General features: G+C 45.2%; 1 protein-coding gene across 5 annotated transcripts in view; it reads right to left on the reverse strand.

Moving 5' to 3' along the window:
• Positions 1–27722, reverse strand: part of RAI14 (retinoic acid induced 14) — a 155134-nt gene that overhangs the window by 101721 nt on the left and 25691 nt on the right. For all 5 annotated transcript variants that reach the window (XM_058680046.1, XM_058680045.1, XM_058680043.1 and 2 more), the window contains exon 2: positions 10071–10153. In XM_058680046.1, coding sequence (XP_058536029.1) covers positions 10071–10106 — 36 coding nt within the window. In that variant the 5' untranslated portion in view covers positions 10107–10153. The remainder of the gene's footprint in view (positions 1–10070; positions 10154–27722) is intronic.

Below are 27722 nucleotides of genomic sequence, written 5' to 3' on the forward strand. Positions count from 1 at the left end.
TGAATATATCTTGACAATATGATGCTGAACTCTCTTGCCATTGTCCATACCTACGATGTCAGGATACACAAAATAGCAGGACAATGGATTTAGGACTTTTTAGGAAGGACTACATTATTGTTAATGATATGGGGGAAATCAACAGTGATGGAGGAGGAGGTTTGGAGAGGGGAAACAGGAAAACCCAGAGCCCATTGAACTGTATCATAAAATAATTAATTATTTTTTAATGTAGTGCATAATGTAGACTTACAGCTCACATCCATGTGGACTAGCTATGTTTCAGTTGCACTAAAGCTACGCCCTGTACAGTACAGTTTTCAAAGGGAGCAAAGGGCTTGGATCCCTGGATGCTTCTCTGGAACAGAGCTGCCCCACTAGCCCATAGACAACTGGAAACATTCACTTCAGAAGAAAACAACTTCCAATTTGACTGAGCCACTCTATTCTGCAGTATTTTCTTTTCATACCTTATCATGTACCTAATGAATATGTCCACTGGGACCTCACAGAAAGAACCTGGAGCGTCTCAGTTATGAAACAACCCTTCAAAGAATGGACAGTTTCACAAGTTCACTCTCTTATCAAAAACCCTTCCAAAACTATAGGCCAAGTCTGGAAAGCTGACTTAATCTTAGCACTGAGAAATACAGCTCAGGATAAACACATCCAAAGATAACATGTGCTCCCTTAGATTTTGTATGCTTTGCTCATTTTAAAAGTCTCTGCACTTGGGCCCGGCAGCGTGGCCTAGCAGCTAAAGTTCTTGCCTTGAATGCCCCGGGATCCCATATGGGCACCGGTTCTAATCCCGGCAGCTCCACTTCCCATCCAGCTCCCTGCTTGTGGCCTGGGAAAGCAGTCGAGGACGGCCCAAAGCTTTGGGATCCTGCACCCGCATGGGTGACCCGGAAGAGGTTCCTGGTTCCCGGCTTCGGATCGGCGTAGCATCGGCCATTGCAGCTCACTTGGGGAGTGAATCATCGGATGGAAGATCTTCCTCTCTGTCTCTCCTCCTCTCTGTATATATGACTTTGTAATAAAAAATAAATAAATCTTTAAAAAAGAAAAAAATCTCTGTACTTGCCAGTCAATCAGCCCACTGGGCATCCAAGGAAGGAGAAGGGGGCTAGAAACCATCTAAATCATTGGCCTCCTAAGAAATACTTTCAGGCTGTGTCTCCCTAAAAAATATTACGCATTCTTCTTTTTTTCTTTAAAGATTCATTCATTTTTATCGGAAAGTCAGATATACAGAGAGGAAGAGAGACAGATCTTCCATCCACTGGTTCACTACCCAGGTAGCCCCAACTGTCAGAGCTGAGCTGATCCGAAACCAGGATCCAGGAGCTTCTTCCAGATCACCCACACAAGTACAGGGTCCTAAGGCTTTGAACTGTCCTCTACTGCTTTCCCAAGCTAAAAGCAGGGAGCTGGATGGGAAGCAAAGCATCTAAGACAAGAACCAGTGCCCATATGGGATCCTGGCACATGCAAGGCAAGGATTTTAGCCATTTATCTACTGTGCCTTGCCCTTAAACATTCTTTTTTTTTTTTTTTTAAAGATTTATTTTATTTTTATTACAAAGTCAGATACACTGAGAGCAGGAGAGACAGAGAGGAAGCGGAGCTGCCGGGACTAGAACCAGCGGCCACATGGGATCAAGGCGAGGACCTTAGCCACCAGGCCACGCCGCCGAGCCCAAACATTCTTATTAATGTAATAAACTACTGGAAAAACTAATCAAGTTGGTAAGACAGTGACTTTCCTATTTACAATTAAAAAAGGGAATTGAAAACAGGAAGCCAAGGCTAGACATGAGCATTTATACAGACACACCGGGCCTCTGGCTGATACTGCTCTGCGTCACCCTACGATGGTGGGGAGTCTCCAAAGACTTCATGGAAAAGATATAAAATGTGTACTATGAAAAAAAAGTGCACAGATTTCAAAAGTTCTATGCACCAAGCTTATTTATGAATTCTATTTTTCACTAACTTTTGCAAGTATCCTTGTGAAAATTAAAATAACCGCTTCCCAAGAACAGAAATCTTAGGGAAGAAATTCCACTGAAAATTTCCACAAGATGATTCAGAAGCAATTGTTATTTCATTCCTAAGGAAACAGTACATAACGACTTGGTCAAAGAAAAAACTAAAGCCAAAGTTCAAAACGATTAGGTAATTAATTCAGAATCAAGAGATAAAGAGAGAATGACCCAGATGACTCATTCTCTAGGTAGATTATCAGATTCCCCACCTTAGGGGCCAGGTTCTAGGTTTCATATTGTCTCCAGCTGCAAGCGTATTGAGTTTAACCAAGAATTACACAGCAGGGTGACTCGACAGAAGGTGCAGTCCATTCAGCCATGCAGCTCCGTTTAGACATAGATGTTTCCTAGGCTCCACTGGAAAAGCTGAGTAGCATGCATCTCTCATGTAAAAACTGAAGTCTGAATGCATTTGGTTCCCAGGAAATAGACCAGCAAACTTTGTCCAGACCCTCTCCTACCACAAGGGAACAACAGGGACACTGACGAGCTTCCCCATCTTGAGTACACTTGAGATGGTCTTAAATCACCACGTGGGCCCTTTTCAAGCATACGGCAGGAAGGCAGAATGCATTTTGTGTAACTTGAAGCTTCCGAATCCAAGGATGTGAATGCTCTGTGTTAGCAGGTGTGCACAGTACTAGACAACATATGATCTCACGTCAAGGAAAAACACACACACAGATGGTCCCGACATGCCTTTCATCTATCAAATACTCAACTTTGGCCAAGACCCTTGCTTTCCTTCAACCGTCATCCCTTCCTCTGTAAAACGCCATTACAACAATGGTCTGGAGTTTTATGAGCATTCAATGACAGAGTCATCAGAGGGCTTGGCATCGTGCCTGGCACCTGGAGAGCAGCCAACTGATGAGAGCACTTTCTCCCATGGCTCTTGCAGAAGGGCAGCAATCAAGGTGTGTTCCTGCTCAGGACTCGTGTTGTATGAGACAGTGCACACGGAGCCTCCCTCTAGCAGTGAACACGGTCCTCTGGGTGAGGGGCATGTGGAACCAGGGTCAGAGGGCAGCAGCCCTAGGACAGAATGGCTTGCAGGTGTGCTAGGGGCTGAATGGTATCCTCCTCATCTACAAGAGACTCCCATGTGGAAGTCCTAATGCCCCCTACCTCACTATGTGGTCTTACTTAGAAAAACACATGTGGGCCCAGCAGCGTGGCCTAGCGGCTAAAGTCCTCGCCTTGAACACACCGGGATCCCTTATGGGTGCTGGTTCTAATCCCGGCAGCTCCACTTCCCATCCAGCTCCCTGCTTGTGGCCTGGGAAAGCAGTCAAGGACGGCCCAAAGCTTTGGGACCCTGCACCCGCGTGGGAGACCTGGAAGAGGTTCCAGGTTCCCGGCTTCGGATCGGCGCAGCACCGGCCATTGAGCCCACTTGGGAAGATCTTCCTCTCTGTCTCTCCTCTCTGAATATCTGACTTTGTAATAAAAATAAATAAATCTTTTAAAAAATAAGAAAAGAAAAACACATGTGGGCCAGCACGATGGCTCAATTAGCTAGTCCTTAGCCTGCAAGCACTGGCATCCCCTATGGGTGGGTCCCAGTTCATATCCCGGCTTTTCTACTTCCAATCCAGCCCCCAGCTTATAATGTGGGAAGGCCGCACAGGATGGCTTAATTCCTTGGGGCCTTGTACCCACATGGGAGACCCAGAGGAAGCTCCTGGTTTCAGATAGGTTCAGCTCCAGCCATTTGCAGCCATTTGAGGGGAGTGAATCAGTGGATAGAAGATCTTTCTCTGTCTCCCGCACTTCTCTATAAATCCACCTTTCCAATAAAAATAAATCTTTAAATATATATATGGGGGGGGGGAGGAAGGCAGAAGAGAGGAAGAAGCATCTAACAGCAGACATTGGCAGCAACCACGAGCACCCTGGGGCGACACATGAGACAGATGCTGCCCTCACAGCCCTCATACGCAGCTGACCCTGCTGACCCTGATCTCAGACTCCTGGCCTCTGTGACTGGGAGACACCCCATTTCTGCTGCTCTGGCCACCCAGCTTGTGGAGCTCTGCCGTAGCAGCCCGAGGAAACGAGTCCAATAAGTGCAAGCAAAAGCCCATTTACAAACGGTTTTCAGCACCTGGAAAACCCGTAGCTGGACCCAACCCAGGCAGATCTCATCTCTAGAACTCTCCTAACATCTTCTGCCTCCACTCAATGCAGTCACCTCTGAGGCATTCTAGGATGATGGATTTGGGGCTTAGATTTTTTACATACTCCCATTCTGTGCTTGCATGGTGGGGGAGAGGAGCTTAAACATCTGTGAAAACTCACTGTAAATCACCAAAAACTCCTTGAATATAAAAGACCTTGGCAGAGAGATTGGCTGCCGGTTTTCATGAGAACTGTTATCTCAACAGGCAACAAATGCAAATCCTGGGCTAAGCAGGATACGTCTGGTTCCTCCAGATTCCCAGGGTGTGTGCGTTTTCCTGGGTTAAATAATTGGGCATTCAGGAGCTGCCACACGAAGGTATGCCATCAACTTCATCTTGCACAGAGTGGCTCATGTCAAACTGGCTGTTCTGATGTTAGTGGTATGCCCACTGCTTCCCTCTTCAAATGGAAAACGTCCTTGGGAACACGTCTTTCATAAAATTAAACACACACCCGCAAAGTAAACTGTGAAGCTGTCGGTCATATCTGAGTATCATTTCTCACGAACTGTTACAAAGACCTTCCATCCCTCAGCTTCCACCCATGTTACTAAAGGCACTAAAAACTGGCATTTACAAAGAAATTCCAGAAGCCTGAGCATTTTATTAGCGGAGGGAAATCCCAACCTTTTTGGCCCCAGTTCTCATGATGACAGCTCATTTTTCCATGGGGAATCATACCCTAGTTGTTGCAATATTTAAAGAGGTAAAGAAGCCACTTTCAAACTCCACTCATAAAAGATAAAAATAATGGTGATCTGGGATTCGGTGCTTGTTTTATGAGCATAAAAGTCTGTCTATCCTTTTGGAAAATGAGAATGAAAACTTGATGGCATCCTTACAGATATACTCTGCACTACATGAATTAGGGGTACTCTCCTACATTCATGAAGTATGACTGTTGGCATGTCAAGAGTAATTTTTTTGTGTTCTTTTGTAAATATTTCTTGCAAAGGGAGAGTAGTAGCCACTAGTTCATGCCCCAGATGCCCACAATGTGCAGGTGGGGCCGGGCTGCAGTCAGGAACTCCACTGGATCTCTCACAGGGGAGGTACGAACCCAAGTATTTGGGCCATCATCTGCCTCCCAAGTGCATCAGCAGGACGCTGGACTGGAAACAGAGGTGGACTCCATCTCAGGCACTCCAATATGAGATGCAAGCATCCCAAGTGGCAGCCTGATTGACTGCACCACATCTCAATGCCCACCCCATCAAGGGCAATTGTTAGATTGCATCTGCCCACCATGCTGCTTGGCTGCTGCTCATACGGCCTCTTGCCCTCTCTCAAACATCTTCCCAATACTACCCATCCTCATGGCCTTGATGAAGTCAGCCTCATAAAGCTCCAATTCAGAGTGACTCGTCTCTGAAAAATCCACAGCACTACCACCAGGACTCTCCATTTATGTCATCTTAAATCATCCTTGAGGGTCTGATGTAGTAGCCTAGCAGCTAAAGTCCTTGCCTTGTACACACCAGGATCCCATATGGGCACTGGTTCATGTTCCCGTGCCCCTGCTTTCTATCCAGCTCCCTGCTTGTGGCCTGGGAAAGCAGTTGAGACGGCCCAAAGCCTTGGAACCCTGTACCCCTGTGGGAGACCTGGAAGAGGCTACCGGCTTAGCTCTAGCCAATGCAGCCACTTGGGCAGTGAATCCTCAGATGGCGGGTCTTCCTCTCTGTCTCTCATCCTCTCTGTATATCTGATTTTCCAATTTAAAAAAATCTTTAAAAAAAAAAAGTGTCCTTGAGAAACTATATTCTATACTATTTCGCCTGGCCTTAGTATTTCTTACGTATATTTTTTCTTCCTCTCCCCTAAGTTCACCATCTTCCTAAAGGCGAGAAAACAACACTTCACCTTCTGCTTTATCCCCTTTATATTTAACTCCAGTTGAAGGACTCTCACAGTGAAGTTATAACTGTGAGCTGTGGGATGTCATTTATCATAGACATTCCTCCGCCTCTGGGGGTTATGCACAGAGCCCCAAACAGACTTAGCGATCCCAGTCACTAGACAACGCCATTGTCTGACCACAGCCCACATAATCAGGCTCAATTCCTGCGCTGCACCACACGCGGAACCAGGCCAATTTTAAGTCAAGGGTTCCAGAAAAGCCAGTCTGATTAAATGTCTGGGTGCGTTGTGGCCTTGGAGCATCAGAGTGAGCTGAAAGGAGCTTCTTGGGCCACTTTGGTTCTTTCCATCACGTCTAGACTTTGCTTCCATGGCCACCCACCGATCTGCCTACAGACCTCCCAGATACAAGCTGGCTGAAATGCGATCATGCCAGCCAGTCACCTGTCTTCTCTTTGTGCAAGTGCTAATCTGATCCGTTTTCCTCTTCTGCTTATCCCCAAGAAATACAAAGAGCTCTTTCTTTTGCCTTCTCCTCCACTCCAAGGGTAGCAAGAAAACTGGACAGCTAATGGTTTTAAGGATACTTTTTTGAGGCAGACCACCTGGTCAAGGTTATAGTTTGGCTCACATAACGATGTAAATATTTGTATGCTTGTTTTCCTTGAAATAATACAGACCTGTTCATGTGCATTATACAAAAAATAATTCAAACCAAGGACATACACTGAAAAGCAAGCCTCCCTTCCTCCCTCATTCACCCCCAGCTCTTAGTCTTCCTCCTCAAAAGAAGCAACTGTTACTAGAATATTCTGTTCTCTGGGGACCGGCACCATAGCTTAACAAGTTAAGCATCTTATATGGGCACCAGTTTGTGTCCCACTGATCTAGTTCCCTACTAATGGCCTGGGAAAGCAGCAGAGGATATCCCAAGGCCTTGGGATGCTGCATCCACATAGGAGAACTGGAAGAAACTCCTGGCTCCCAGTTTTGGACCAACCCAACCTGGGCCAAGAAGGCCATTTGCAGAGTAAACCAGCGGATGGAAGACCTTTCTCTCCGGCTCTCCTACTCTTTCTGTAACTCTGCTTTTCAAATAAAAATAAGTAAACCTTTCACAGAAAGAAAATTATGGCTGTTATAAATGTTCTAAACCCCACTAAAATTTTTTTGTTGTATTTGAAAAGCAAAGTGAGAGAGAGGCGGAGGCAGAGAGGGGTGAGAAAGAGATAAGGAGATAGAGAAAGAGCCCTCTACAACACGAGGGCTTGGCCAGACAAAAATCAGGAACCTGGAATTTCAGGCTAATCTCCTACATGGGTAGCAGGGGTCCAAACACGTAAGCCATCATCTGGTGCCTCCCAGCGAGGCATCAGCAGCAAGCTAGAGTGGAAGTGCAGTAGCTAGCATTCAAACCAAGCACTATGATACAGCACGTGCTGTGATACTTGAAGCAGCAACCTAGCTGCTGTGCCGGAATCTCACCTCTGAATCCATCTCATTTATTTGTCAAGACAGTCAGTGTTTTTAATTTGCCTTTTTTTGTATGTGTTAATTGATCATCGCGGGACATGTTCAGGCCCTGTCATGTGTGTTGGATACCCCTTGGCTCCTGTAACCTTCTCAGCAGCTCTACGAAGCCGGTATGATCATTCCCTCCACTTCTCAGGTGAGCAGCCAGAGCTTGAGAGGAGTGTGAAGTCTGTCCAAGTCCAAAGGCACACACCCAAGCGGATTGCTCGACTGCCCTGTTTCATGAAACAGGACCTCCAGGCAGAGCTGCCTTTGAAAGCCGGGGCCCTCCACAATCACACACACAACCTTGCTCTCAAAACTGCCTCCATCCCTTAGAGCTCTAACACCCCACAGAAGTTACCCCAACTCTGTCAGTTTCAGTTTATTCACCTGCAAAAAGAGCTTCAAGAAGAAACTTCGCAGGTAAGATCTGCGGAATAAATTTCACACGAACAGCCCTGGGGTAGCGCCCGAGAGATGTATGCCGACTATCATAGAGCTGGGGAATGAACTAGGGTTTGCTGGTTTTCTGTCTTTTGTCTGTCTGCCCTCCATCCAGCTGTTCGGGAAAGCAGTTTGGGATGAACTGGAGAGCCACCTGGCTCCATTACACCCATTTCCTCTGCTCCCCTCCCACAGGCCTGTTCCTCTAGCATTTCTTCTTTTGCCAACACGAACTGCCAAAATCATGACCTTCACCACTGCCAAATCCCAGCAGCCTCTGCACTAGTTTTGTGACTATATATTTTTTTTCAAATCATGGAAATAGTTCGATTTTTATTTAAAGACTAAGAACCCAGCAACACCCTTTCTACCACCACCAGTTTTTAACTTTTAAAGCAAAAGTCCACATGCCTGACACTTCCACAGCCCTGTTCACAACCACAGAACTCTAGACCATCACACACGCTTTAGCTAAGATCAGCTGGGCTTGCATACACAGAAGCTACTAAAGTTCCCACGGAATGGAGACACTTGCTAACCGGGGCTCAAAATTAACCAACCTTTGTCTGCTAAACCTACCGCTCGTGTCCACTTCATTGCTTTTCCTTCCTTAACTCAAAGACAAAGGAACCACGCAGGGCTTTCAGCGGCTTATGAGAAATGCAATTACAAGGGTGATTTTGGTGCAAAAAGTTGGAAATTCATGCATAGTTTCTAATGCTCTACACATTTTCCACAGACTTTAGAAGATGCACAGGAAGACTGTGGTAGACATCCAGCAGGCAGATGTGCAAAGCATGTTCGTTGCAGAGGTGAAGAGAGTGGACTGCAAACAAAGACTAAAATAGTTTCTCCAGGCAATGGCTAATTCCATGACTTGGGCCAAATCACTTCGCATTCCCTGAGTTTTAATTTCCCCCAATGAATGCAAAGGTGAAACCATATTTTTCCTAAGAACTCTCCCTTTTGAGACCTTTCTTGACATGAGACTCAGTTTTGCAATCAATCTATGATCATCTCATCTGACCTGCCCCTTATCAGGGCAGTATGTTACACGTCACAGCGCTGCCTTGGGAGATAAGGTTTGGCCCAGATGAATGAGCATGTGACATGCCGGCCTTAAAAGATGCAGCCTCCATTTATTACAGAAACACACTTGTGCCAAACTGTCAAAATAGAATTCACGGCCAAGCAACACAACCCAAGTTCACCCATCATTACGCACAGTTAAATGAGAAAGGAGCAAGCCCATTTTGAAGGCGACAGCTCTCGGTTTCCCTCCAAGGTCTTGCCATAAATTCCTCCCATTCAACCACTCTGCTTAAGCATCTGGAATGCAGCTAGCATAAACCTGGGAGCCCAGCAGGGTTTACGAGTTGACCTTTTGTTAAAACATGTGTTTCAGCCTTGTGCTATGCGATTTCTCTGCATTTTCCCCTATGGGAGACTTTGCTTCATAATTCTGACATCATAACAGTTTCCTCCCATCCAAAGTCTTTTGTAATGGCTCAGAAGTGAATCAGAACCCTAAGAATGCAGTGGGAGTAAACATTTGGGCGGCCATAGGTATTGTTTTTGTACCACAAAGCCTTGATAGGGAGCTAAAACGTGTTTCTTAAAAGCCAGAAGACGAACCATGCTGATTTCTTAACTGCAATGTGAAGCCAGTGGCTTTCACAAATGACATTCTGAATCTAGCTTTTGGCAGTTCACAAATGCTGACTTATGCACTGATGCATTACAGATTGCCTTACAGATGTTGAATTCGACCCTTCTCTTCTCTACAAGGCCCAGACTCCAAGACTTAAAAAAAAAATTGTCATTTTTGAAAACTACACATGCAAACATCAAGGAAACTAGAGCACGCCAGTCACAGAATCCACTCAAGACAGCGCCCAGGTCCCTCCTACTGCCTGTAGTTGATTAACCCCACACCTTATCAAGGTAGGGGTGTGGACTGTGTGTGCAGCTCCGCAGAGAGGCTGAGCAGCCAGACAGTGAGTCACTGCATACTTACATCACTCTTCCTGAACTTCGCCTTCAGACTCTTCATGTTTAGTCATTCAGTCTTCCAAAGCTCTAGAGGAGATTTTTCAACACCTAAGCAGGAAAAAGAAAGAAGGAATGTAGATCTCCAGATTAACACCAAAAGGAATTCTCCTGGCCAGAGAGGGTTGGGAAGCTGATTAGGGAGCTGGGGAACAGAAAAAAATACTACGTCCACTCATGATAGACTCCCTTGCACCTTTTGACAAGTTCAACTTCACAAAACATTTTACTATTTTAATTAACAAAAATTATGTATGCTTATTATGTACTACAAGACATTCTGAAATATATATGTATATATTTTGGGATGACTACATTGAGCTAACTCTCCTGGCAGATTTTAAGAATATAATACATGGCACACATTAACTGCAGTCACCATGGTATATAACAGATCTCTTGTCTAAGTGAAATATTGCATCCTTCAACCAACATCTCCCCACCTCCTACCCACTCCCAACCTGGTTACTTCCATGGCACCCTCTACTTCTTATAAGCTCAGGGCTTTTAGATTCCACAAATAAGGTGAGTTCCCAGACATTTAAAAGTAGAACAAGTTCAAGTTACCCCATGTCACTGTGCAAACTACTGTCTCTGGTCTCAGAGAAAGCTCTTCCGTACAGCCCCATGTTGTTACTGTACCGATCGTCCACCTCTTAAAGGACTGCAATAGGGAAAAACAATAAGGCATAGAGCTCATATTCCAAATGCCATTCATTCCCTATTTGTTTTTCTTACTGTTTGTTTTTCCTCTCCCTTTCCTCAATGCACAGGGCAGTTAGTGAAAAATGCCAGAAACAACAAAACCTCCCTCATCAAATAGCTCATTCCACAGATCACTCCAAACAATTCAGTCCTGACCAGGTCCTGAGGGGACCCAGCAATGCTGACTTGGAGCTGGAAAGGTGTTAAGCAATAACCACATTCAGGATGGGTTGGTGAGTCCCTGAAAACTCAATGTAAGTTATTTCGAGTTAAGTACAAGAGGACCCCAAAATGTTCGTGGAAAATGCTTCTTAGAAAGCAATTACACGGGCCTGGCGGCGTGGCCTAGCGGCTAAAGTCCTCGCCTTGAACGCGCCAGGATCCCATATGGGCGCCGGTTCTAATCCCAGCAGCTCCACTTCCCATCCAGCTCTCTGCTTGTGGCCTGGGAAAGCAGTAGAGGATGGCCCAAGGATTTGGGACACTGCACCCGTGTGGGAGACCCGGAAGAGGTTCCTGGTTCCCGGCTTCGGATCGGCGCACACTGGTCATTGCGGCTCACTTGGGGAGTAAATCATCGGATGGAAGATCTTCCTCTTTGTCTCTCCTCCTCTCTGTATATCTGACTGTAATAAAATAAATAATAAATCTTTAAAAAAAAAGAAAGAAAGCAATTACACATGGATTTCAACATCTTTTTTACTCCAACTTCAATGTATCTTCTAATTCTCTTTCTTTCTGCAAAAAAGAGAATTTGTTTGGAAGTCCACTTGCACAGATGGCCTTCTATTCAGTGACGTTTCCTTTGGATTCTATAAGGTCCTTGTCACCCTTCAAATGCCACAGTAGTGATGTAGCACAAGTTCTTCATCTTCCAGAGGGAAAACAGAGCCTCCGAGAGGTTCAGAAACTTGCCTGCAGCCACAAAACCTGTTCATGATGGAATTCACAGCCAGGCTTCAAGGCCTGACCAATAGGCGTGTGTTTTTCCTCTGCCCTGTACTGCTTTATAACTACTACCAAGGGTAGAGCTGAATCCTGCGAGAAGCATGGCATAGCCTCTCAGCCCATAAATGCACAAGTATGGAACATCTGCATGTAGATTAAAAAATTGTTGTGCATTTAATTTTTTTTAAAGGCATGACCCCAGCACACAGTAAACACTCATATAACTTGGAGAGTTGACAGAGGGCAAGCACTACCCCATTGAGAACCAAGGAAATCTGAATCAAATGTTTATCAGGGTGAAGCAAAAGTCCTTTGAGATTACCTCATGCTCCCCTACATCCTGATCATTCTGGATAAAACTCATTGAGCGGGAGGGCAGTGGAATGCAGCCAAGTCAATGAGGCAGCAACTGAATGGCCACAGTCATCCCTCCTCACGTCCTTGTCACAGAGAGTCACCCAGCACTTCTCTGGCTTCGGATGTGTTTACTTTACTGCAGCTCCTGCCACTGAACAGGGCCACTGGATGAATGCTGTGAAAGCCTAGTCATCATAAAGCACTTTGATGGCATTTATCTGAAGGCCACCAGTTACCGCGGCCTCTCTCTGGTTCAATCTTCCCAGCCTTGGCTGGAGCAACAAAATGCCATGTTACCCTGGCAACTGTACACACTGTCATTACATACTGCTAATTGCTGGCCATTTAAATCCCAGAGATTGCTGGCTTGTTACCTGCACAGCAAGTGCAACTGACCAGGCAGCATTTCTCAGTGTCTTCCCCTAATTCAACTGCATCAGAAGACCTGGGGACAATTTGCTAAATGTCAAATCTGGTCCCTTCCAAAGGAAACCTCAAGGAACCTCCTCAGCACAATCTTTATTTAGCACACAGATGGGTGGGAATCAAGAACTGAGTAGGTGACACAAAGGACACGCTTGTCCAAGTTGGTCAGGTTTACAGAGCAGCCCCCTTTTCATTTCAAGACAAACCACCTTTTGATGAACTGATGAAGAAATAAGAAGAATCAGATTCATTCTCCAATTGTGAGTGGCCCGTGACATAAACACCAACCATTGCTGGAAACTGGAATTCATCCTTTAATTCCTGCCAACCTCTACTGGAAGCACCAATAACCAAGCAAACCACCAGGGTCAGTAAAGAGCATACAAGGCTTGCACAGCCCACACACTGCAGCCCACCAAGGCAGAACACTCCCAGCTTCCTTCCATTCACACAGCACAAGGTATTGCACAACATGATTTTTTTTGGCAGTCATGAGGAATCGCTCGCATGTTGCATTTTGTGTGTTGTTTGTCTTCGACTTCCTTTCTTTCTTGACTTTCCTTATTCCCTTTTTCCTTTCTTCCTTCCTAGACCAGCATTAAGAGCAATAGGCATATACTTATTTGAAATGAATTCTCCCAAGTACCCAGGAAAATGGATTCAAAGTGCTTACATGATAGTGTCTTCCTGGAATCTACAGCTGTGGGTGTGTCACAGCTGGGTGGTCCGTGGGTATAACTCCACGAATATAATGAGAGGTATCGAGGGAAAAATAGTTCTGGAAACCCACCTTAGTGATTGTAACTGGGAGTAATTAAAGTTATTAATAGATCCTTACTTTCCTGGTATTTGTAAAAGGATCTCACACCTCACGCCATGGCTAGCGGGAACTAACTGGCTTCCTGGAAAGATGCCAGGCATCCTCTGTCCCAACTACCTCTTCGTCCTGAAGATGATCCATGAGTGTTTCAGGGACCTACCTTCCTTTGGTCAGGTGGGATCTTTCAGCTGTAATTCCCAATCCTAAATTTCAAAAGCCCAGGTTGGATCAAGTGGCACCTGTCATTGTAGTGAGGTAACGCTAAATGGCAGTCCTTGCAAAAGTCACATGGTCGAGATGTTCATTTCAAAACAACTGCAAAAAAGCTGAGCTAGCAGCAGAACAGCCTGATTTGGGTGTGTGCACGAAGAGGATCACACGTGGGTGGAATAAAGTTATCTGAACCAACTTCTCCCATTTCAAGCAGAGCAAAAGGCATGCCTAGTTCCTGAGGCAGAAATGAGTTAGTTTACAATCTTCTCAATTCAAATTGAGGTGGTTCAGCCCATGATGCCAGAGTACCATCCTCCACCATAAACATTTGAAAACACTAACTTATTTAAACAAACAAAGGCTTACAATTTTGCTAATAGATCGTTCCTCCTTTTTCCTTCTTGTCTGCCCCTTCCCCTCTCATTGTAACCCCTCTGGACCACAGGGGGAGCCTTGCCAAGGGACCCCATCATTGTGAATAATGGAATGACAGAGTTCAAATAGTTTTCAATCATTACAGGTCCTTGGAGGCAAGTTCTTGGGACAGATTCTAACAGCTTGTCTTTGAAGAGCACTGTGGAATAAGCTCCAAACTCCCAAATCAACATGCCTGTTATTTCACACGAGACTCCATTCCTCTGGTCAAGAAATGCTTCAACAAAGAAAAATTCCATCCCAGATGAAGCCAGGATTCTGCCTCTGACCTCAATCTTCACAATCAATACTGAGCAAAAGTTTCCAACTATGGAATGTATAAATCACAACAGTACAAAGTGCAACAGTCACTTCATTCCAAAGCAGCCAAGGACAGATGTCAAAGGATTCACCTGAAAACTGGTAACAGGGCTCTTGAACCAACCCATTACTCATACCTAAGGTATAAATGGATCAGAGCAGCCAGTCTGGGGGAGAAACTTTGTTTTAATTTTAATTTTGATTTTGAATTTTATGATACAATTCCATAGATTCCCAGAAATCCCACTCCCGGGGAGAAACTTCCTTTGGGAAAAATTATGCACTGGATTCCATCACATCTAACCAATTTCTTGAGAGGGACTTACAGGTCCAATTGGGTAGATTAGACAGGTATCTAATCCACACCAGAAAACCTAAAAGGCAGAAGAGAAAGTGGTCTGCACTTGACAGATGCTGCCAACCCCACTGCTGACAGATGAGCTCAACCCCATCGCTGGACTTTATTTGTGCCTAGATCTATGTTTCCTAGAATCAGTGAAGACAATGTACAACAGAGGGTGGTAGTAGGTCAGGTCAGGAGGACCTAATTCTCTAATGCAGAAGCAACAAGCAAGGACAACTGTGTCTCCTTTACCAAGGGGAGTCCCAGGAGAGGTCCCCGTGACGAGGGAGCAGCAGGAAGGGGTATCCAGAGGCTCCCCACTTGGGACTGATCAGGATGTTAGAACAAAGCACCACTCCGCAGATGGTTCTGGAGGCTGAGGTCCTAGACTACACTGTCCCCAGCACTGGCCTCCTTCTGAGGTCTCCTTCTTCGGCTGGCAGACGGCCATCTTCTCCCTGTGGCCTCATCTCTTCTTCTAAGGACACCAGTCATACTGGGTTAGGGTTTACCCAGATGGCCTTGCTTAATCTTAAATGCCTCTTTAAATGGCCTACTCCAAATTCAGGTACATCCTCAGGCAACAGGAGCCAGGATGTCAACATATGAATTTTGAGGGGCCACAGCTCAGCCCACAATACTCCCAGAAACAGTCCAATAGGAAGCATATATGTTCCCCCCCGAGAACACAGCACAACCTCACCTTGCAATGGTACCAGTCAAGTAAGGACTCCTTTGCCCCTTTACTCTCATCTTCTGTCCTGCCCCCAGTTCCACCAGGGAAGCATGTATGGGGGAGGAAGAGACAATGGAGAAGATGGGGCAGCACAGTGAAGCAGGGAAAGAGAGAAAATAAGAGGGTATTTGCCTTTAAATTTTAATATTCATCATTATGTAAAATTAAAACTATTTAGCAGCCAAAGTTGACTACAGAACTTTTCAACATCTAGGAAGAATCAGACAAGCCAGTGATTATCTGAATTATGTGCAGACAGCAGGAAAGAAAATAGACCTGCTTAAGAATTTCACCTGATTAGTCTTAACAAACCATTCATTCATATATACACACATATATATGTGTATTAAATGAGTGAGTGACTGAAGGAATGAATGAGTAAGCCAGTGACCTTCCTGAGCATTAGTTATGGGCTGGGTGTGTTCATGTAAGTTATCTCTGCCATGTAATCAGCAAGGTGTCTAGGTGATAGAGAGGTTGGCAGAGAAGGAGGGCAGCACCTTGCAAGAGTTTCCTGTTGATAAAGAATCCTTTCCTAAGCTCTGATAGTTCACTTTTTTTTCCCAAAGAAAATCACTACCTCATCTTTTTAAGCCATTAAACATCAGTTGGAAACTGCATCCTAACAATCACGAAGTAAAATTCTCTTGAGAACATTCAGTACCGCATGTTCACACTTTGCTCTCCTGCGAGCAAGGACATTTCGTTGGAGAACCAAATAGATGGTTTTTCTCTGAGACTAACGTCCATCACTCACCAGGACTGACACTGGCTGTGACTCAGGCAGAGGCAGCAGCGGCGGAGCTGCAGGATGGCTGTGGCTCCAGCAGCACTGCCACCAGACCTGTGAAAGCTGCCTGTGTACCCAGGGAGCCCTCCAATCCGACTGCCCTCACCCCACCCAATTTTAAAACCACAGGCTTAATCAAAGCAAGCTACGACTGGAATTAAAAAAAAATACTGAACGAAGAAACTCTACAAGATTTTTATTCCTTATGCTGAGGTTATTTTTTTTTAAGATTTACTTTATTTTTTTAAAGATTTATTTATTTTTATTGCAAAGTCAGATATACAGAGAGGAGGATCTTCTGTCCGATGATTCACTCCCCAAATAACTGCAACAGCTGGAGCTACACCGATCCAAAGCCAGGAGTCAGGAATTTCTTCCAGGTCTCCCACACAGGTGCAGGGTCCGAAGGCTTTGGTCCATCCTCAACTGCTTTCTCAGGCCACAAGCAGGGAGCTGGATGGGAAGCGTGGTGGCCGGGATTAGAACCAGCACCCACAAGAGATCCTAGCGCGTCTGAGGCAAAGACTTTAGCCACAAGGCCACTGGACCGGGCACAATTTACTTTATGTATGTATGTATGTATGTATGTATTATGTATTTATTTTTGGAAAAGTATATTAGATTTACAGAAAGAAGGAGAGACAGAGAGACAGATCTTCCATCTGCTGGTTCACTCCCCAAGTGGCTGCAACAGCCAGAGCTGAGTCAATCCACAGACAGGAGCCAGGAGCTTGTTCCAGGGATCTCACATGGGTGTAGGGTACAAGGCCTTAGACAATCCCCAACTGCTTTCCCAGGACATGAGAAAGGAGCTAGATGGGAAGTGGAGCAGCCAGGACCTGAACCGGCACCCATATGGGATCCTGGTGGATGCAAGGTGAGGACTTTGGCCACTAGGCTACCATACCAGGTCCCTAAATTAACTTTTAAACACTAATGTTTGATTATATATATTTATATTTATATAGACATATAAATCACTGGTAAAATGATATATTCATTTTCAAGAGTATGGCATTTTCTTAAAACATTAATAATTAACCATGCAACCCAGAGATTCCTTCTCCTATATATCTAAAGAGAAATGAAAGCATACTTCTACACAAAGACTTGAATATGAAAGTTTAAATATTCACAATCACAGAACAATGAAATAACTGAAACGTCTGTCAAGGACATAAACTGCGGTATTTCCAGAGTGAAATACCATCCACCAATGAAAAGGACCACATTAGGATTCCATGTCCATTCCATGGCGTACAGAGGGGACCAGGGCTGTCAAGGGCTGGGAACAGTAACAGAGAATGACCGTAAGTGGTAGAAGCAATCCTTTGGGATAAGGGGAATGTTCTGAGACCACACAACTCTGTCAACTTCCTAAAAAGAACACTGAATTATAGACTGAAATTGGTGAATTTAAATTATACCAGGATGCAAATTATACCTCAGTGAAGTTCTTTCTGAAATGATCAAATGCAAAAAGTAAAAAGGCATTCCCTGTACAGCATTGGGTTATGAAAGCCATCTTTACACAAGATGATAGGCTCTATTCACGGTCATATTTGATCTGTTTGTTTTACCCCAGAAATATGTAATTGGCCAAAGCTCGCTTATTGTGACATTCGCTGGCTTTCTTAGTTTCAAAATGGGGACAACCTGGCCCCTCCACATTCTGGAATGCTGGAAATGCTTTTGTTACTGTTTGTGCTGCTGAATCTCCTTACCCCATCATCCAGGGTCTTAAACATTTCTCAGAAAAAAGGGACACACATGTAAGTTAATGAAAGAGCTTTTGTGAAATCACGTGCTCTGGGAACAGAGTTAGGGAGTGGATGAGGGGTACAACCATTTCTCCTGCCCCAACTACAATGTGGAGCCATCACAGTAGCAGTGCATATTTAAACAAGGATGTTCTTCACTGTCACTCCAACAGAGAGGGAGCTTGCTTTGTGGATGGCAGGCCTTCACCTTCTCTGTGGCATTAACAACTGGCGTGCATCTGCAATGGGCTTGCTTAGCAGGTCCAGCCTCCTTCTCTACTCTCCCTTCATTCCCCATCCCATCTAGGCCTTTGAGGCCACGGCTTCTCCTCTGGAGATGGAAATGTGTCTTCATCAGGGCTACGAGGGATGCTCCCTGGGATTTTTGAAGTTGAAAGCAGGAAGCAGGAAGTGATCTTCACCTCTTCGAGGATGTGGAGAAAACATAAGCACGGTGGGTGCCTAGGAACAGCCAGCTCCAGTCCTGTACAGGAGGGGAGCTTGAGGGACTGGCTCTGTGATACAGTGAGTGAACCTGCTACTTGTGATGCCAGCATTCCACATGGGCTTCCGCTCATGTCTTGGCCGTTCCACTTCTGATCCAGCTCCCTGCTCATGGTCTGGAAAAGCAATGGAAAATGGACCAAGTGCTTGGGCTCCTGCACACATGTGGGAGAACTGGAAGAGAGTGTTGGCTTCAGAAATCCCCAGCCTTTAAGATCACTTGGGGAGTGAAGCAGCGAATAGAAGATCTCTCTGTGTCTCTCCCTAACTTTGCCTTTTAAATATATACACAAATCTTTAAAAACATAAAGAGAAATGGTTACAAGAGTAAAACAGAGGGACTGTGGTGGCAGGGGCAGGCGGCTCTGCTTCCAGGGATCTCTGCAGCCCTGCTTTAGCCACACCACTTCAGCACAGAACGTGCACCCACACGGCCAGGATACGTCCCTCCTAGTCTATGCCACATCAAGTCGCATTTCTGTCACTCGAACCAACAAACACACTGGTGTCTTCTCAGCTACTCACTTGGGTTCTGTCTGTCATCTCTGTCTTCTTGGTTGCCACAGGAGAGGTGCGAAAACCTCAACAGCTCAGAGGCGGCTTGCACTGCTGCCTGTTCAGCCCACTTCTGAAGCCAGGAACTAAATTTACTTTCTACGCCTACACAAGGGGCACGCACAGTCCCTGGAGAAGCAATGGCACCTAAGAAAAGTCTGTGGAAATGAACTAAAAACGAAGTTTATTTTGGTGCACTTTTAAAAATCCACACTGTTTGGGTTTGGGATTTTTTGTTGTTGTTGCCTTTTTTTTTTTTAACACTCAATTTCCATGAATGCTTTAAAGGACCCTCCCCCATATAAATGTAATAAATACACTTTGGATGACCTATAGCTCCTAGGAACCCATACACTGAAGAAGTGGGTGGCATATTGATCACCCGGGTGTGTGGCTATCACCTGCTCGCTCAAGTGTTCCACCCCACTCCCTCACACTCACTACCCATCTTCAAAGTGTCCCAAGCTCATTTCCAACCAGGGACGTAACAACCTAAGTTGTCATCTCCCAGGTACGTCCATTTGGAGACGGAATACTGTTCTTGGGGACACCTACCAGGAAGCCAGCACGACAAACTGGATATAAATGGCACCAGACTATTTTAAAATCCCCATTCAGGGTGGGTGCTTGGCCCGGCAGTTATGCCCCAGGCTGAGGTGTCCATGCCCCATATCACCATGTGTGTCCAATACCCAATTCTATTTCCTGACTAGACTCCTGCTCATGTGAACCCTGGAAGGCAGTCACGATAGCTCCAACAGGCAGGTTCCTGGATCAAGCTCTTGGCCACAGTGGCCAAGTCCCGGGTATTATGGACATTCAGGAAGTGAAGCAATAAATGGAAACTCTCTTGCTCATAAACAAACAACAAATATTTAAAACAATGAAACTTTCATGAAATACATAGCTACTGTGACAGTTGGGTCTAAGAGAGATCAGGGCTTGGTCCTGGAGATGGCCTTGACCTCAGACTGCCCACAAGGTAAACCCGTTTCGTGGACTTCCTGGAGACTTGGCTCCTCCAAGTGACAGACCGCAAAGGCAGGAAACAAGGAAGCTGCTCCCAGAGCTGAGGTTAAAGGTGAATAGGGACAGGAGAAAGCCAGAAAAGACAGACAGCTGAGTGGTTGCCCTGAGGGAAGCGGGGAAAGGATGGGGTGTTGGGATTCAGCTGGACCAGGAGGCCTCCAGGGCCAATGATAATCCTTCCAGTGGTTAATCCACATTCATATGCTAATGTGCACACCCACCCTAATGTATTCTAACCCACAGGTCTGGAAGGCAAGTCTCCCAGAGTGGCTCAGCCAGGTTGCCACCCTGGCAGCATACAGATGAGAGTCTTTCAGGTCTTTTTTTTCCATTAGAAGCTGAGACTGTTTCATGTCTATTCCCTGGGGGAGCCCCAGAACCACCTGCCAGTGAAGGCAAGCTCCTCTTCACTGAATGTAAAATCCTAGGCCTTCTATCTTCTGATCTGAATCACTTTCTGTGGTTGGGCAGAGAAGACAAACGGCCTTACCAAGGAGAAAGGGGCATGCTTCTTCCATCAACAGTCACAATGAGAATGTATGCTCCCCTCACGCCCACACATACCCCGCACACCTTGCCCCTGGTGCCAAGAAACTGCAGAGTAAAAATAATCACGGCTACTCACAAACGTGCCACATGAATGTGCTCATGCCCTGTGTATTGCACACTGACTGTGAGCCAGGTGCACTGGCAATGGAGTTTGGCCATTGTGTAGATTTGAAAGTAAGCCAGTGAGTGCAAGCTTGCTTCTCTCCCTCCAAATTAAAGAAAGCAATAAACAAACAAAACTTACGGATACCTAGTTTATTCTTTTATCTTGCTAGAGACTATCAGAAAACATGCCTATATGATTCTATATTTACAGTTGGGCAATTTTCCAAAGAATTCATGGGGGTACTGCTTCATGCTAAATACCACCATCTTCAATATAACCAGGATTTATACTGCTCTCTTGTTGGATTATGGTTAAAGCAAGATAAATTCTCTAAGGGCACTAAGGAATGTGTTACCACTCTCTGGAATAAAAATGACCACTAGTAAAGGAACTATGATTTTCCACTGTCCACATGACAATCATGATCTAATAACAGAAGGATTAATAGGAAAATATAATACAGAGAAACTTGCAGCTATAAGGAAGACGTGCAATGGATCTGTTACTACAACATATGGGCCAATCTCCTTTTGGGCTATAAATTATAATGACAGAAATAACAAGATCAGCCATGATGGCATAGCGCATGAAGCTGCCACTTGAGATGCTTAACATTCTGCATAAGAATGTTGGTGACTCTGGGCTACTTTGTTTTCAGTAACATGGATGAAGTCCCTGGAGGTGACTTTAGCCTGGTGCGGTCCTGGCTGGTGCAGGCATTTAGGGAGTGAATCTCTCAAGAAATCTCACCTTCTACCTGTGTGACGGGGGAAGGGGGTGGAGAAGGGAAGTGTGCGCATGCACACACATGTGCCTGCCTTTCACATAGATGAAAATAAGAATTTAAAAAATAACGTGGCCAATATATCTACATTTCTGCCTCCAATTTTCTGCCAACGCAGACCCTGAAGTCAGTGGTGACAGCTTAAGTATCTGAGTTTCTGGCACCCAGGAGGAGGGCCTAGATTACCTTCCTGGCTCCTGGCTCCAGCCCACTTCCAGTCACGGCAGGTATTAAGTAGGTGTTTTGTTTTGTTTTGTTTTCCTCTCTCTGCCTCTGAAATATTTTTTAAACTTTTTAAATCAAATCCTACCGGGACAGTTCTTGAAACACCTGCATCCCATATTGGAGTGCAGGATTCAGGTTCCAGCTTCCAGACTTCTGATCCAGTTTCCTGCTAATATGCACTCTGCACGGCAGCAGGTGATGACTTAGGTTTTGGGGTCCTGCCACCTCTATATGGGAGACCTGACTTCAGCCTGATTCAGATCTAGCTTTTATGGACATTTGAGGGAAGAACAAGGAGATGGAAGATCTCCATTCTCTCTGCCTTTCAAATAAAAAAAAAATCTGAAAAATTTTTAAACGAAATGCAACAATTCTATAGGACAACAAGAAGCACAGATATTATAATGAAAGAGGAATCTTAAAGACGTCAGTCAGACAAGAATGGGCAGGGGTGTGCGGGTGTATTTGTTTTGGAAGCCACACACAAAAGCGCCCACAGCCCGGCATGCTGCCACCTCAGCCCTAAGAAGATAGCACGCGGATAGGGTGAGCTGCTCCGTCTGTTCCTTCTGCCACGATGGATATAAACACCTGCTTTCAACATGGTGAGAATCAAACCGCCCTTTGTTCCCAAGGGTAGGCACTTCAAATAATCAGGGGTTGTTCCAAAGGAGAGAAAAAAAGCAAGCTTGTTGCCAAACACCGTGCAAACAGCAGCACAGCCACCGGACAGATGGGTCGAAAGACTGGCTTGGGAATGAGTGTGATTTGGAGGGAACCACCACACTCTATTCCTATCTCTTGTGATAATGTTCAGAGATTCCAAAAAAGCAAACAAACAAAAAAAGCAAAAGAGAAAAGGTAAATAAACAGCATGTGCAAGGTTATATATGATTGTAAAGCCCAAAAAGTATCTAATCCTCCAGGAAGTTATCAAGGTTGTTGACCAGATATACACACAAGGTCAGTGGAGGAAAGAGATTTTCCTTAAAAAACAAAAAGCTCAAGAAAATCCCAGACAGTAAATGCTGTGAATATTGATTATAATCTCATAAGCCTCCATGTAGGAGCTTTGCAATTTTAAAAAAAGCTCATAGGAGAAAAATATGGGATTTTCTTTTTAAAGAAAAGACTGTATCAGTCCTAAAGAAAATCTGACAATTTTGCTTTCTTTCAAGACCCGAAAAGGTTGCAAGCGCCTATGAATTCACTCCCACCTTTGATGACTGCAGGTGGAACCTGAAATATGAAGAGCCTGGAGAGAGACGGAATGGGAAAAACTCCACCCTTTCCCGGATGTTCCGACCTCCTGGCACAGAAAATGGGGATACTGAGCTCAGCCAGGGGCTGGATGTTTGTGGCTGGGCTCCAACAATTTGTTTTTCTTATGTGTTCAAGAGACCGACAAGGCAGAACGCCCATCCATGGGTTCACTTCCCAAATGCCAGGAAGAGGGACCAGAAACACAATCTGGGTCTTCCATGTGGGTGACAGGAACCCAATTGCTTGCGTTATTACCGCTACCTCCCAGGGTCTGTCTGCCTTAGCAGGAAGAGACATCCAAGCCAGGAATCAGACCCAGGCACTCCGACAAGGGCCATAGGCATCTTAACCACTAAGGCAAATGCCTGCTGCTGGGAGTCTACAAGCTGACAACAACTGCCTTCTTAAGGAAGAAGGAAATTCATGGTCCCCTAAGCCTTTTCACTCCCAAACTTCCACATCCTCTGGAAAGCTGCAGGAGGCCACAGTGTACCAGGGCTACTTCTCTCAGCAAAGCAAGCTCATCCTCCCTTCATCTTTGCAAAATGCTCAATCACCAATGTGTCAACTCCCAAGGGAGGAGACGTTCAAATTACTTGAGTAAGCTTGTCAAATTAAGAGACTAAGCACAGAATCTGTTAACTTACTGACAAGGCTGACAAATAGATTTGTTTATGCAGCTCTCACCACGACCTGAAGGGCCTGGGCTTTAGAACTCTTCTGACCTTGACGCTGCCACTCAGCGCCATTGGCCTCAGCTGTGACTTCCACTTTTCACCCTGTTGTTCAACATGGATGGTCCCCAACTACAACCCTTCTTTTTTAACATCTATAATCAGCTATGGGTTGAAATCCCAAGGTCTTTGTCTATAGAGCAGCACGACATTTAGAAGCCCAACACTGAGCAGCCAGAACTAAGGTCATGTCTAGCCCTGCCTCCATCATTTTCCAAGAGGTCATGTTCACGTTTGTGGGCCTCAACCTCACTTGTAAAATGAACCCCCCAGCACCAAGCCATCCCAACTACTAATAACCCACCTTAGGCAAGAGCAGATTCCAAACAAGTCTTAACCTGGTAAAACTGCTACACCCACGGGGACAGGGGCTTCCACTCATCCTGGGATCTTCATGTTTTGCTCACTGGAAACCTAACAGTGAGTGAGACCACTGACAGTCCAGCAACCAAGAGCCCAGTACAAACAAACAAACAAAAAAAGGTCAGTGAAAGACTTGCAGCCAGGGCTTCCACCAGGCCTGAGACACAGGCACCCCCACCCAGCCCTTTCCGCACCCAGCTACGGTGGCTTGAGGATGTCACCCAAGGCAGACACCACAGAGGTTCTGAGTGTGCTTAATAACACTCGTCCTCTCTCCTAGACACTCCTGCCAACCACAGAACCAAGTTTTCCATTGAAGAACTGGATTCTAGCTCTCCCAACTAGGAAACAGGGCCTGTCTTCCTCAGGTCTCCATTGAGATAGCTCCCTCAGACTGGGAGACAGGAAACAAAGGGTTAAACGGTAGGTGATCGCAGAATGGTTCCCCAACTGGACAGAGCACGAGCAGCCTCGGAGTGCTGCCAGCTGGGACCCAAGGCTGCCTCCCTGCTCTCCCACCACAGCAGAGCCGGCAAGCAGAAGCCAGCCCAAGCTCGGCTCCAGCTCCAGCCATACGTTATCCTCCGTGAGAAGCTCACAGCCCATCCTTATAATTCTTTCGGCCTCTAAAATAGTCATGCTACACAGCTATTTCTCTTTGTTTCTACACAGCATTTTACTGCGTTCAATAGAAATAAACAGATTCAATCATATGTAGATTGGTTGACAGAAAAGCCAGTGACTTTATTTTCCAAATAAATCTTTTAAAAAAGTAAACAGAGTGAATGCAACAAGGTTTCTGGGGTATATTGAATAGATTTTAGCTTCTTCATCTGGCTAGAAGCTCTTGGAGCAGTGAGTTCTTGAAACTGACAAAAATGATGAATGCACTAATAGAGCACCATAATATACAAGTAAAATTTACATCACTGTATATAAAAGTAGTCCAAAACTTTAATATTTGCAAATGTATCCAGCTATGACTCAAAAGTACTCAGCAGCCATCAGTCAATGTTCTTCCCTGGGTTGCAAAATGGATTCTTTTTTTTTTAAATTTACTTTTTTTAATGCAAAGTCAGATATACAGAGAGGAGGAGACACAGAGAGGAAGATCTTCTGCCCACTGATTCACTCCCTAAGTGGCCACAATGGCTAGAGCTGAGCCAATCCAAAGCCAGAAGCCAGGAGCCTCTTCAGGTCTCCCACACGGGTGCAGTGTCCCAAGGCTTTGTGCCGTCCTTGACTGCTTTCCAGGTCACAAGCAGGGAGCTGGATGGAAAGTGGGGTGGCCAGGATATGAACCGGCGCCCATAAGGGATCTGGGCGGGTTCAAGGCAAGGACTTTTACCTGCTAGGATACCACACCAGGCCCATGAAATTGATCCTTTGTGGAGGAAAACCACCTACCCTGTGCCACCCTCCTTTCAAAGCAAGCTTCTCGGACTTTGTATTTCGTACCAATTAACTCTGCATGATCTTCCTGGCTGAGTTTCAACCACTTCTGCCAGCAAAAACAGCTGGACAGGTAGGACAGATACAGTGAAAGTAAGGAGAGGTAGCTGTGTAGATGTTGCTTCTACGTCAATGTAAGGACCGCTCAGCTCTCCCCTGCCCGCCACCCCGCCCAAAAAAGTTCAAGAGCAAGCAAACTGAATTCATCTAGAAATCAGAGAAGACAATTTGGTTCTAACAGGGATCGAGCACTAAGCTGAGATGCAAAAAGAATACAAAATGACAAACATGTGTTCTAAAAATAAATTATTTTGAGGAAAATTATATAGTGAGCAGTGAGTTTCTTACAATGGGTGCCTTGATAATAATTCTAATGTTCACCAAACGTCGGTTTAAGAAAAAAATTAGGAAATAGAGTCGGTGTATTTCCTTCCACTCCACGGTACCTTGTTGAACCATGATCGGCCTCTCATTCCTGGATTCTGTGTATCTGGAAGCAGGGATGAACTCATCAGGAAGAAATCCCAGAGGTTTCTCCCTGCCTAGGGGTGACCCATGGTCACATGACATGACAAGACACTGCCAATGCAGCAACCACTTACTATTAAAAAAAAGAATGGACTAGATCACGCTGGGTTAGATGAGGCCAGATTCAACACAAAACTCCACCTAGTCATGAGACTGCCCAAGTGTCCACCAACAAGGGGACCGAGAGAGAGGGTGATTTTTGTTCTTTACATCTTCTGAACTTGAGCTTGCCCTCTGTTGCTGATTCTCTACATGCCAAAGCCTTTTGGATGTTACATTCTCTTCTAGACAGCATGAGCTCTGTGTCTGCCAGTTGGCCTGAGGGATGTAAGACCTCTGAGAGTATGATTAGCTCAATAACCATCAACCATCTACTAAACCACCTACTATCCTATTGGACACTTAGGTCACTTTGAACAATCAGATATGCTTTCTCCAATTAAAGTGTGTTATTGCTAAACATGTGGTTAAATCAGCAAAAATACACACTGACTAAAACTAGTGAGACCCACGAGCATGGCTGAGGTTAAGGAACACTAACCAGTAAGGGCCAGTTTTGTGGTACAGCAAGTTAAGTCAGCACAAGCAGCACTGGCAACCCTTATGGGAGCCAGGTCCTGTCTTGTTGCTCCACTTCTGATCCAGATTCCTGCTGCTGTGCCTGGGAGGACAGCAGAACACAGCCAGGTGCTTAGCCCCGCCAGCCACCTAAAAGACCAGGATGGAGTTCCAAGGCCCTGGCTTTGCCTGCAGCCTTTGGGGGAATGAACCAGTCGATGGCTCATAGGCAACTGTGATACAAGGAGAATTAATGTCTTCAAATCACACAGCATGCTAATAATCATGTAATATTATGCTGGGGGTTCCAGCCTCAGAGGTGACTAACCATTATCTGGATTCATAACGTACTGATTTCTTTCAATATATTATTAGAGAAGATGAAATGCTTACACGTCAATGCTAATTTTGCTTAAAGATGCCATGTGTACCATATCTTGCACAGCAAGCTAGTTAAAAAGCAAAAATTCGACCCCTTTCTGTAACATCTACTTACAATATACCCCAAAGGCCTTTGATACATTTAGCTTTGCTTTGTCAACTTCTATATTCATCATGCAAGGAAGAAAAAAATCAATTGGCTTCTAGCAAAATAACTAGCTGTACTATAATGAATGTTTTCTGTACCATGAACCAGGGACTTTACATGGCGGCGGCTCTTAAAGCCCTTCTAGGTATCTCACTTCATGCTGCTTGTGCCCACATAGTCAGAGGTCATCACTTCCTTCCATCATGAAAACCAACTCCCACCACCACAAAAAAAACCTCACAAATAAATACACAAAGTCGAGGCGAGGGCAAGTACGCCCTCTGCAACAAGGGAGAAAAAAATCACTCTTCTGTTCTAAGAAATTCAGAGAGCAGCTGGTGTGGCTGGAAGCAGTTCCTGACCTGCGTGTAAGGAGGGTATGTGGAATGGAACACTGATGCCCCACGGATCAGCATCCCCCCTTGTCTAACAAGGGGAAACTAGGTTATCAAGACCAAAGTGAGAGTGGTACCGGGCATCGAGACTTGTCTTAATGTTCCTTTGAATTCAGTTTTAGGCAATATGGGGTAAGAGAAGAAAAAAAAAGTCCAAAGACATAAGTGCTTTGTAGGAAAAGAAAATCACACATATTTAAATAGAATCGCATC

The sequence above is a fragment of the Ochotona princeps genome, chromosome 23, assembly GCF_030435755.1.
Source record: "Ochotona princeps isolate mOchPri1 chromosome 23, mOchPri1.hap1, whole genome shotgun sequence".
Lineage (NCBI taxonomy): Eukaryota > Metazoa > Chordata > Mammalia > Lagomorpha > Ochotonidae > Ochotona > Ochotona princeps.